The sequence below is a fragment of the Cyprinus carpio genome, chromosome B11 (genome assembly GCF_018340385.1).
Source record: "Cyprinus carpio isolate SPL01 chromosome B11, ASM1834038v1, whole genome shotgun sequence".
NCBI lineage: Eukaryota > Metazoa > Chordata > Actinopteri > Cypriniformes > Cyprinidae > Cyprinus > Cyprinus carpio.
The window spans coordinates 5880053-5892276 of NC_056607.1; the positions used below are offsets into that span (position 1 = coordinate 5880053).

Here is a 12224-nt window from a genome sequence, read left to right on the forward strand (position 1 = left end):
TAAACCTTATTAATTCATTGCCTAGACCTGGAAAGTTACTGTCCAGCAAACTTCAGTTCCAACCCTGCTTCAACAAACTGCCTGTAATAATAAAGTAACCCTGAAAACCTCAATGAACTGATTCGGTTGTGTCTGAAATCTGCCGGATGGTACAGTCGCTCTCCAGGAACAGGTTTGTATAGTGCACAGTGTATAGTACATCATTTGTCACACAACTAAAGAGTCGTGAAATGTTTGGAAAGACAAGAAAACTTGAATGTGGGGATGATCAAAGATTCAAATGATAATTTAAAAAGTCATAACATAGTCTCTGTACAGTTTTTCTGCTAAGAACATCTAATTTTACCAAGCAGGCCGTGGACATTGCTTGAAAAGAGGTGACTGTCCAAGGTGTAGAAACCGAGGTAGTCTTGATGATACGGGTGCATCTTCCATATTTTGTGCAGGATAATAAGAAACTTGACTGAGTTCCTTAGGGTCACCGTTAAACTGCGATCTTTGATCACCTGCAGATCCATGCTGGAGAAAGCAAAAGATGGAGGATTGTGCTCAAAATCGAATCTAATCAAAGAAGGTGAATGAAAATTCTGCCATAATTTATTTTCTAAACCCAAATGCCAAACTAAGCACTGTTTAAAATAAATGTATTTATTTCACTTACTTCAGTCCTTCTAAAGTCTTGTTGTTAGTCCATGTGAATTTTGCCTGTTTTCCCCTTTCAGACACTAAGATCTCCTTTGTGCTCACGTTCAATCTGATACCAAACTTCTCGTGAACAATCCCAAAGTGCCCAAAATAGGTGTGCATCTTGCTCCCTGGAATGACTTTCTTATCTCCAATGATCTGGCCATTCACTACAATGCCTGAATATGATTAAATATGAGAAGAAAGAGAATAAACCTAGTCACAATTACCTGCATCTACACTTTTTTCTTGTTTTTTTGACAGAATGAATCACCTGTAAGTGGGTCTCTAACCAGGTTGAAGATGGTACCAGGTTTGTGATCAATGTTGAAGCACAGAGCATCATTCTGATCTGGCAGCTCAATGATGAAGTGTGGATCTCCATCAACTCCAAGACAACAAGAGACAAACTCATGAGTAACGTAAGATATTTTTCTTTACTGTAAAAGTTATTTTTAAAATGTATTCAAATTACAAAAAATGACATCTCTTCTCACCAAAATTGGAGGAGAGTAAATTTTGGATTTTTAGTGCTTGGCCTTGGAGAGCACTGCCAGCCATTTGAGCTGGACCATGGAGGGCACTTATATCTCAGATAGTTGTGAGATAGCAAAATAGAGTGTTCATTCCAGAGATTTTGTAACACAAGTAAGTTAAGACACTTCTTAATGTTCACAGTGATGATGTACCAGTCAAATTCCTCTTACCAGGTTCTGTTGTGTCCTCTCGCTGATCTGTGAATCAAAAGAAAACAGTTTTAAAGGGATACTCCACCCCAAAATGAAATTTTGTCATTAATCACTTACCCCCATGTCGTTCCAAACCCGTAAAAGCTTTGTTCGTCTTCGGAACACAATTTAAGATATTTTGGATGAAAATCGGGAGACTTGTGACTGTCCCATACATAGACTGCCAAATAAATAACACTGTCAAGGTCCAGGAAAGTATGAAAAGCATCGTCAGAATAGTCCATCCGCCATCAGTGATTCAACCATAATGTTATGAAGCGACAAGAATACTTTTTGTATAGTATTTATTGCGCCACAAGGATACGCCACAAGCATACATTTTCTACGTGTATTTTTATGCTTGATTCGAAAGAAAACAGCGCATCCGTGTGGCTCGGCTGACACAGAAGAGCGTACGCTGCCTGCATTCAGCTCATATTCTCCAAAATGGCGCTACAGTGATACGGAGAGACACAGAGGAGAGGAATTGTTGAATAAAGTCATTATTTTGTTTTCTTCATGTACAACAAGTATTCTCGTCACTTCTTAACCTTACAGTTGAATCACTGATGGCAGATGGAGTATTCTGATGATGCTTTCCATACTTTTCTGGACCTTGACACTGTTATTTATTTGGAAGCCTATGGGACAGTCTCAAGCCTCCTGGTTTTCATCCAAAATATCTTAAATTGTGTTCCGAAGACGAACAAAGCTTTTACGGGTTTGGAACGACATGGGGGTAAGTGATTAATGACAAAATTATCATTTTGGGGTGGAGTATCCCTTTAATGTGTCACATTAGCCCCTCTTCAGTCGGTCACATTTTTGGGCCATCAGCATAATCATTATAAAATTCAAGCCCAAAGAACTCATAATTTGAATATTGCTTTTTACATTGAATTATATTGTCATTGGCTTCTACAAAATACAATGGATGCGCAGTTCAACTTCTGGGAGTTGGAGGTGTACAGGTTTTTTTATCAGCCCTACAAGGAAACAAATGTAGGTTTACTAGGTTCTAGGCTGGTACAATGAATAGGTTCTAGGAAAGAACTAGTTTCTGGATTTGTTGAAGTTGGTGAGATTTGTCAAGGGGAAATTACTGTGTCATCAAATTTTTATTTACCTACCTGTGAGCTGCATATACACTACTTGTCTAAAGTTTAGAATACCTCCATTTACCGAGTTAGAAAAAAAAGGCTTGCCTAGGACATGAAGCACCGTCAGTGGACTACTGGAAAAGGGACTTTTAAAAAGTTCTAGTTGTTGATCTTTGAATAATATCGGTCTTTAAATGCAAGACATTTAAAATGTACCTGAAGTACTTGCAATAGTTCCACTTTACACAATATACTTCAGTATATCTTTAGTTGGACTTCAGCACTACTTCCACACAATTAAACTGGATTAAACAGAAAATTAGTTGTTCCAAATTTAGAAGAATCTAAGTATCCCAGTTTAGTATACCAAAAGTATTTTTTAAGTAGCCTACATAAAATATGTAAATGTATTTGTAATAGATTTAGCATTAAAAATAAATGTATTTCGAATACATTTTAGTATATTTATTTTTCCAGTCTGGGTTTGTCAGTCTTATCAGGCTAATATCTTTACATAAAAAAGCAGAAGAAAAAGTCATACAGGTTTGGGACAAAATGAGGTTAAGTAAATGAAAAGTAAACAGAATTTTCATCTCTTTAAAATGTGAAAACTGCAAGTACCTTCAGTCAACTTGTCGGCAATGAGTTTTTCATCTGTATCTTCGGTCTCTGGTTTGGTGACCACCATTGAGGTAAGCGGCGTGACAAAGTTATATTTTAGAGAAAGGTCTAGAGCTTGAGCTGTGATGTCCTCCTTGTCTTCTGCGGAGCATTTCTCTCTGTTAACACGTTATTGGAAACTATTATTTTTGTCATTCTCTGGTAATATTCAAAATATTGGAGTGCATGTTTGACCTTTCATCCAAGAGCTGCTGGATGGTCAGGTATGCCCACAGTCGCTCTGTGAAATCCCCAAAGATGTACTCCTGATCAGGAAACACACTGTCCCACTCTTCAGCAATCACTAGACCCTCAACCAGAAATTGGTCTCCCAACTGAAATCAGGTGTATGCCACTAAATGAAAACAATACAATCAAAACTGATTTTTATTTAATAACTTACAGTATAGTATGCTTTGCTTACCCCATTTGCTGATACTTCAGTCTGAAAGGTGTTGGTCTCAAGTTCTTGTAGACGTCCAGCTACAACAATCTCAGAGCCTTTGAAAAACTGTCTAAAGTGACTTTGTGTCAAGTCAGTCACAGCGTTGCCAGGATAATTGAGATTCACCTCTAAGAGAAGTGGGGTAGCCACCTCATCATAAAAACCCTGTAGATAGAAAATCATTCAGGCCCTGGATGCAATCTGGATCAGGTTAGATTTATTAAATATATAACAGTATATTTTATTGTCTGAGAATACCTGTAGTTGAAGGGCAGCATCGGAGGCCTCATAGACTCTTCGAGCGAGTCCATCGTTCTGCTTGGCCAGTGTGTCAAGAAGGCTGTAGTCCACATCATATCCAAAGCCCAAACAAAAGAGACTCATGCTTCCATTAATAGCATTCTGGACATTTTCTTGGATTTTGGATAGATCTAGCTCGCCTAAAAACACATTATTCATTGCAGATTGTTAAATTGGTATAAATGAAGGTTTGGAATGGATTTTATAAAGCAGAAGTTTTTATTGCCATGGACCTGTAGTATAATGATACCTTTCTTAAAATAAAAAAGGCAATTATAAATTGTCTTAAACGGTTTAAAAAAGTTACTAAACATGATATTGTAAAGAAATTTGCATCACACAAGTATCATATAAATTTCTTTTGCAAAGGTGAATTCTAAAGCATATTAAATGCCCAATGAAGACAACATTAAATGATTAAAAAAAACAAACAAAAAAAAAATAATGTAAACAGTTTTGTTTTCTGCAAACCCAATACACACCAGAACTGGGTCGCCCATCAGTGAGTAAAATGATCATGGACATGTCTGGGAAAGAGTGACTTTTTTCTGAGGTAAGCATGTCCACCGCAGACAAAAGGCCCTTGTTTATATCAGTCACTAATGGAAAAATATGAGAGATTGTTTAATACAGAATCAGTAATTTACTGCAGAATAAAGACTTCTTGTACTGGGTTACTTGAGAAACATGTCATCAATCTGTCAGAGTACTTACAGCTAGGCTATGAGTTTGACCTTGTGCAGGGTTTAGGGTCCTTTTATTTCCCTTCATACTTACTGTGTCTCGCTTTAATAGTCTTGACAAATCCTTTCGCTTCTGTCACATTCTCTGGTGTAGCTTTGCTAAGAAATGGTCTCAACAACTCTATAATGTCATCAAACGTGACCAGCCCAAAGTAATCATCTTCATGCAGTTCACTTAATATAGTCATCAGAGCTTCTCGAGTCTGCCAACAGATAATCAGCAGATGACTGAAATGTACAAACTAGGAGGATAGTATAGGAAAGTGTTCATCTGACTCGCCTGTTTCATCTTCTCTCCCTCCATGGAGCCACTTCGGTCTATCACAAATACCACATTTTTAGGCATTTGTGGCAAATCATCTGGGGCAAAAAAGTGTACAAAGTAGCCATTTATTATCTGAAACAGAAACACGAGAACATCCGAATAAGGCATGATTAGTAAGAAATTAATTGTGAGAAGAGGCTTTGTTGATACTGTACCTGAATTTCGCCTATATCCTGTGGGTGGGTCACATCATATCTGATGAATAAATCTCCGTCAATTAATGTTTCTTCACAGTCTGAGCATGTCTTTTGCTGATCCAGTGTAGGAGAGAAGTACACATGTGCTAGGAGGATCATAAAATATCAATGTTACAAGCGCAGTGGGAAGTGTTTCTTCTAGTAGTTAAAATTTTTTATTTTTAGTGTCTTTATTGGTAAAGTGTGCCTTAGGAGGATCTTTTATCACTAGATCAAAATACTTCTGGAAACTGTTGCCTGGTTAGGAAACACAGTGTAAGGTGGAGCTAGTCAATGAATCTTAACTAATTTCCAGGTAATTGCAATAGTTTAAAATAAACTATACTTTTTTGTAAGAAATTAAGTTTCAAGTTTCAGATATAAATTCTAAATTATGATAAATTAAGTCACGGTTATAAAGCTATAATAAATACTTACAATTGTGACCTAAAGTTGCAATTATGAAAAATAAAAAAAAAAAAAAAAATTAATTGGTTAGATATGAAGTCAAAATTTGAGAAGTAATCCATGACTGTCAGTCACAGTAAAGTCCATTGTGAAGTTGCCACTGCCTTTTTCTTTAAATCATCTATGTATGTATGTATGTATTTTATTTAGTTTGGATTGGCTTTTTGTTTTGTTTTATTAAGGTATAAACAAGCCTTTAGTTAATCAATTAACCAGTGTTAGAGGATTATTGGGTAATTGAGATTTAACTATACTTTTTTGCAAGAAATTAAGTTTCAGGTTTGAGATATAAATGTGCAATTACAAGAAATTAAGTCATAGTTACAAGATATAAAGTATGTTGTTGGAAACTTTCATTTGAACCTTTTTATCAGTGACAGTTTTCTTCACTAGAGGGAGCAGTTCATTGGTGATGAATGTACCGTTGACATCCACAAACGCAATTCCTTTAGGTTCATAGATGTCTACCACAATCTGTGGATGAGAGACATGACCGATATAACATAAAATATTTCAACTGAATATGTGCAATGAAAGAGTTTGAAAGAGAAACTAATGATGAACCTCAAAATTCTGAACCAGCTGTTTTGGTCGGACACCTATCATGATCTCATAGCTGCCAAGACGCCGTTGCAGAAGCTCTTCGTAAGTAAGAGTGAATGTGACGTGGCTCTGGGGTGCGATTGTACAAGACACAGAAAACTTCTCCATGTTCCCTTCCCGAAGCCCTGAAAAAGCAAAACCAACAAAAACAATCTCATTTCTGGTAAGTGAGATTAGCAAATACTGAAAAGCAAATGTGTACTCTGTCAGAATTCCAGAGCTTTGCCATTGACCTGTATACTTACTTAACCAGGCCCAGCAGTTTGTCCGGATGGACACAGCACTCTCATACTGGTGCCTGGCCTTCTCTTTTTCCTTTCACCTCGCTGACATCTATCCTGCCCTCAATCTCTCTAAAAAAACAAACACAAAATATTTCATGAGGCACTAGTTGGTTTTGGGCATGCTAAAAAAAGACTGTGAGTGTAATATATATTTATAGCTTGTGCAAAGAAAGGAGGACTTACATGCTAAAGTTGGTGATGAAGGCTGTTTTGGGTAAGTCCACCTCAAAGAACACTTCCTGTGATGCATTGGCTGTGTTAAAGGCTTTGGTGGTCATGACAGTGTGAGCAAAACGAGATGCGACTTTGCAGTCCACTCGCATACTTTGCACTTCTATCTAAGAGAGAATGATAGATAGTAAGAGAAAGTTAGAATGTACTGTAATAGTTATATTGAACATATAATATATATATATATATATATAAATATTATATATATATATATATATATATCTATATATATATAGTTATATAGTTATATAGTTATAAAAATATAACAACTCTCAGCAGGATAGATTTTAAAATCTTTATTAACGTAAATAAAATGTGCATAGGTTTGGTTTTGGCAGACTATATCTGCTAAACCGCTGCTGCACAGCAAGTAAACTTGTTTCTGCTAACATGGTCGGATCTTAAAATTAAAAGGAAGCCATGCTGCTGCTGCTAGAGAAAGGAATTTCCTCTCATATGAGATTTAGGCAGGTGGTGCTGGGGAGGAGGAGGCTAAGATGAGGACATGTATTGCGCACAGACATAGCATTCATTGAATACGCCCTGGTTATATACTGTAGGTAATCCAGTTGGCTGGAAACATTGATTTGAATGAACCAGTTAGAATGCAAGTAGTAGTATTTTTATGACTTTGCAAAGCTATGCTCGCCACTTCTTGCTTGTATAATTCAAAATAGTGTCTACTAGAGGCATGTGATTTAAGACCAAGAGGTAATTAGGCCTTTTTATACCAAGATGAATGTTCGGTGTGACTGTTTAAACTGACATGAAAATTCACAAGCTTACATGCTATTCACATGTGTGTACTTTCCATTGCACTGCAAAAGCGGCCATAAAATTTACACGTATTGTCATGTGCCCAGATCTGCAGCTGTTACATAAAACTAATATTGGTGGAATTCATGAACAGACTGTTTTGCTAAGCGATGATAAATAGGAAGAATTCGGAAACCAGCTCTCTAGTCTCTGACAACCCTGATCAACACCATAGCAATACAACAAATATGAATGGCTGTTTGAAAACATCTGTCCACCATATTTTTAATGCATAAACAGACTTTGCCATTCTTAACTTTTGACATTCTTAACATTCTTAAGTCTTCTGGAGTCAGCTGCTTTCAGTTATTTTAACTGTACAAAAAACAGCCTGTTAGTTCTGCGTTGAAAATAAGGTGGATAACGCCACCTACTGTCAGAGAGTGAATTTACCTTTTCATTCAGCCTGTGTGCCTTTTTTTCTTTCATACAGCATTCATATTGGTGTGAATAGGACTTTTTTTTTTAGGTCACCTTTTCCAACATGTATCCGATGTGGATCCTCAGTGTGCTGTTCCAAGACAACTGGGAATGTTTGTCTTGTTCAAAGGAGTATGTCAGTCACTTTTTTGAGGGAAAAAGTTTTGATCAACAATTGTTGATATGTTTAATTTTCTAATCAGATTTTGCTTAACAGTATAAATGACCCTAAATGTCACTGAGTGAAGTACTTTATCTAGTCAATATAGATCAACAGAGGTTAGGAACAGGTTAGAAAGTTTCACATGATTTTAGCGTGTTTCAAATGACATGGAACTTCCATGGAACAACAATGGAGAAAACTGATCCAAGAAATTTGGGCATTCAAGGCATTCTATATTTACTCTACAGTGAAAGTGGATGGGGACCACGGGCTATCAAACTCTAAAACACCATCAAAACTTGGTAAAGTATAGCCAATAAATTGTGCACTATATTCAGAATATACTTATATGGTAACTTTATATGACAGATGTGACAAGTAAATAACAGAATATATATATATATATATATATATATATATATGTGTGTGTGTGTATATTCTGTTATTTACTTGTCACATCTGTGGATTACAGATTCAATGGATTACAATGGATTACCGATTCCATACTCTATTTAAAATGTAATAACTAGTGTAAATGTTTTAATTAATTTATTAAATCAATGCAATTGACTGCATTTGATTACATTTTTGATTACTTTTCTAAATTTCTAACTAATGCTTTGCAACTCATAATCAGTTAATCAACTCTCAGACAGATTGTAGCCTACATCATGAAGCGGTTGATGTAACTGGCAGATGTGGGTGCGCTGCAAGATTCAAACAAGCAAACAAATCAAAAGCATCACAATAGCATCGCTTTACTAAACTGCCTTTAAATGGCAGGAGGCATTGTGCAGATTACAGATTAGAAACAGGCAAGGCAACAAACGAATCTTATTCAACAGCTTTTTACAGAAGATATTCAGATGTGACCCCCTTTGTAATCATTCACATTTTCAGAAGAAACTGTTATTTAATTACACACACATTTTTTTTCTCAGTAACAGTAACGATAGATAGATAGATAGATAGATAGATAGATAGATAGATAGATAGATAGATAGATAGATAGATAGATAGATAGATAGATATTGGAAGAATTAAGAAAACGAATGACACTCACCAGTGTTCTGCTCTTGATATAGACTTGAGAAACTGAAAAACCTTACCTGCTTTGCTAAATTATTGTTTTGATCTCTGATGGTTGTAATGTCTTGAGCTTTAGCAGTAAGAATCACACAAATGCACACACATATCCACAGCATGACTTTAACTGCAGACAATGGTGAAGCCTGGTTCGATTTGACTTCAACGCTGGGGGTAAATGTTCTTAAACGAGAGTGAAATGAAGAGAGAGAGATGGATGAATGAATGCCTGTGTGTGTTTGTCCAGGCACTATAAGGGTTGCCAAAGGGGTGTGTGAGTGTGCCCAATAATCTAGTACATTCTCCACTGCCTAACCCACTCCACCCAGAACAGACATCCATCCGTCTGTCCATCTGTATATATATACTCTGTCTGTCTGTTTCACATGTCTGTCAGTCTACAGTGACAAGAGAAAGTATGTGAACCTATTAGAGTTGATTGGTTTTTCTGTGTTAATTGGTCATAAAATGGCATCTGATCTACATAAAAAATCACAAGTATAGATAAACAAAATGTACTTAAGCTAAAAAAAAAAAAAAAACACACACAAACAACTATAATTTTTTCTTTATAGAACACATCCCATTAAACATTCACAGTGCTGTGGAAAAACCTAAGTGGACTTGTTATTGATAGCAACATTACTTTTCTTTTTTTCTTTTTTTTTAAAGTTATTTCCTGAGTCCTTGTTTGTTCTGAGCAGTTAAACTGCCCACTGGTCTTCAGAAATATCCTCCAGGTCCTGCACATTCTTTGATTTTTTCAAACTCTAAACTATACACATTTGTATAATTTTAGTTCCCAGCAGTTGGGTTTAAGTAAAATGTAAAGTAAAGCATTAACAAATGTCTGTTAATTGCATTAAAAAAAAAAATGCATTAAAAAAAAATAGTTTATACAACTTATACTATATATTTCATAATTGAAACAAGCATTTTGACCATCAGAGAGGTTTGCAAGTCTGATGTTGGACTGCTGATGTGCATTGCGCTCTAAAGTGCTCTCTTTTTTCATGAAAGTACAGATGCTTCTTGTGGCGTGATGAGAAACTCTTTAGACCCTCTGTTTTACTTGAATAACTCACACAGAACCTCGCAATTTATCAGAGGTAACTCCTCTGTACTGTATGTACTGAGAGAGGGAGAGTTAATGTGTCCATTAAGTTTGTACCCTGAGAGCAGCCAAATGACAAGCAATCAAGCTGCTGAGAGAAATAGAGAGCCCAAGTGTGATCCAATGAGTCTGATCAAGGTGTGTGTGTCAATGGGATCTGTTCCTGGTTTTTCTGGACTCCGTGTGTCATGTTTTGTTAGCATCGCTAAGGCAATAGAGTGTTTGCGTGTGTTTTGGTTTTCCTCAGCCACTCCCTCCTTAACAAGGGCTGAAGTCAGATATGATGTCAGTTTCTTAAAAAGTTAAACATTCAGTCAGCAGCTGAAGCAACACCAACCACAACCCGGGATGGCTGAAACATGCCCTCACTGTGGATCCAAAATGAGTTGCAACGGACTACCTCTATAGCTATTCTCTTCATCTCATTCCTCTCATATAGCAACCAGGAATAGTACGTCAGAGTTTTTTTAAACTGAACTACCTGATATATATACTATATATATAAGATACATACTCTAATAAAATGCTGGGTTAAAAAAAAACCCACCTTGGGGTCTTTGGGCCACCCAGTGGGTAAATATTGTACAGAACACCTGCTGGGTACGTTTTCACCCAACTGATGGGTTGTTTTATTCAAAGTCAACTATTAAAAAAAACATAACCGTAACTTAAAAGGCATACAAGCAATAATCAAAGATGAACATTTATTAGCAATCAAAGAAACACCAGGGACAAAAATACATACTGGATTTTCTTTGGGTGAAATACAGCATAGTTTCCGGTATTACAACCATTTAAACTAGTTCAAACAAGCATTTTAGCAAAAAAAAAAGTTACATTTTTTAAAGTAGCATTTTAAGTTAACGTGTATTTCAAGTTCTCTGTAATCACTTTTTTATTGAAAATGCTAATTTGTGTCCGGTTGGGTGGGAGGAAAATCTGAGCCGGTGAAGGACTGCTGTTCGTGGTGGGGAACTGCTATAGAACTGCTCTCTCCTGTGGAGGTACTCAAAAAGGCTGACGCTATGACGTAAACTCAGCAGGCTGGGTTGTTTGCCTCAGTACACAGCTCAACTCCGCCGGTTGGTAGAAAAAAATACCGAAAAAAAGAAAAAAAAAAAATAACCCCAGCATTAAAAAATGACCAGCATCTGGGTCAAAAAAAAAAATTAAAAACTAACCCAATTAAAAATAAAGACCCAACACGCTGAACCCAACTTGGGGGTTTTTTTAAAAACTACAACAATAATAACTCCATCAACTGGGTAAAAATATGAAAAAATACCCCCCCCACCCCACACTGGGCATTTTGGGTTAATTTAGTAATTAATTACTTATATTACTGGTTTACTGCACTTTGTTATTTCTTCTTCTATGTATCCCTTTTTCAGGTTCGGTACACTCTCGGAGCACACGTCGGTGACCGACGAAAATGGGATATCCGCTTCCGATAGACCACTCTACATATGCGAGCGTAAACACTAAACGAGACCACATGCAACGACTGCGATGAAATTATTGATAGCGAAGAGCTGACGCTGATCACAGCGTGAGTAATAATAAGGAACGAAGGTGTGCAAGGCATACCAGCTGATTCACTTCGGAGCAGTAGAGGTTAGTATCGTTGCTGCTCAACTGTGTCTGCGATATGACTACGAAGAGTTCAGCAGCGTTCGGAAGCTTCGTTGTGTGGGCGAGACGGCGCGCTTCAGCGGTGGTCGGTCCATGCGCAGAGTGGATGGCACACTTAAGGCTGCACTACCCCCTGTGCGCCTCAGCCACTAAAACGAGCATTTCCTAAAGAGCAAATTTTCTCTAAAGAGCTTCATGGGTTCTTCTTTGTAAGACGACGGATTTCTCCTTATAAGGATGCCGTTT

The 12224-nt window shown here is 36.9% G+C and overlaps 1 protein-coding gene and 1 long non-coding RNA gene across 2 annotated transcripts; one reads left to right on the forward strand and one right to left on the reverse strand.

The window, feature by feature from the left end:
* Positions 1–389: 389 nt before the first annotated feature.
* On the forward strand, positions 390–1073 carry LOC122138865. Its single transcript, XR_006155847.1, has 3 exons — positions 390–574; positions 723–799; positions 949–1073. It is a non-coding gene; the product is annotated as an uncharacterized LOC122138865 (long non-coding RNA).
* A 5426-nt stretch (positions 1074–6499) lies between these two features.
* Positions 6500–9362, reverse strand: LOC122138861 (inter-alpha-trypsin inhibitor heavy chain H3-like). Its single transcript, XM_042733664.1, has 3 exons — positions 9256–9362; positions 6700–6854; positions 6500–6585 (listed from the first exon to the last, which is right to left on the reverse strand). Exons 1-3 carry the CDS (start codon positions 9349–9351, stop codon positions 6519–6521), a joined length of 318 nt encoding a protein of 105 aa, XP_042589598.1. The 5' UTR covers positions 9352–9362; the 3' UTR covers positions 6500–6518.
* Positions 9363–12224: the final 2862 nt, after the last annotated feature.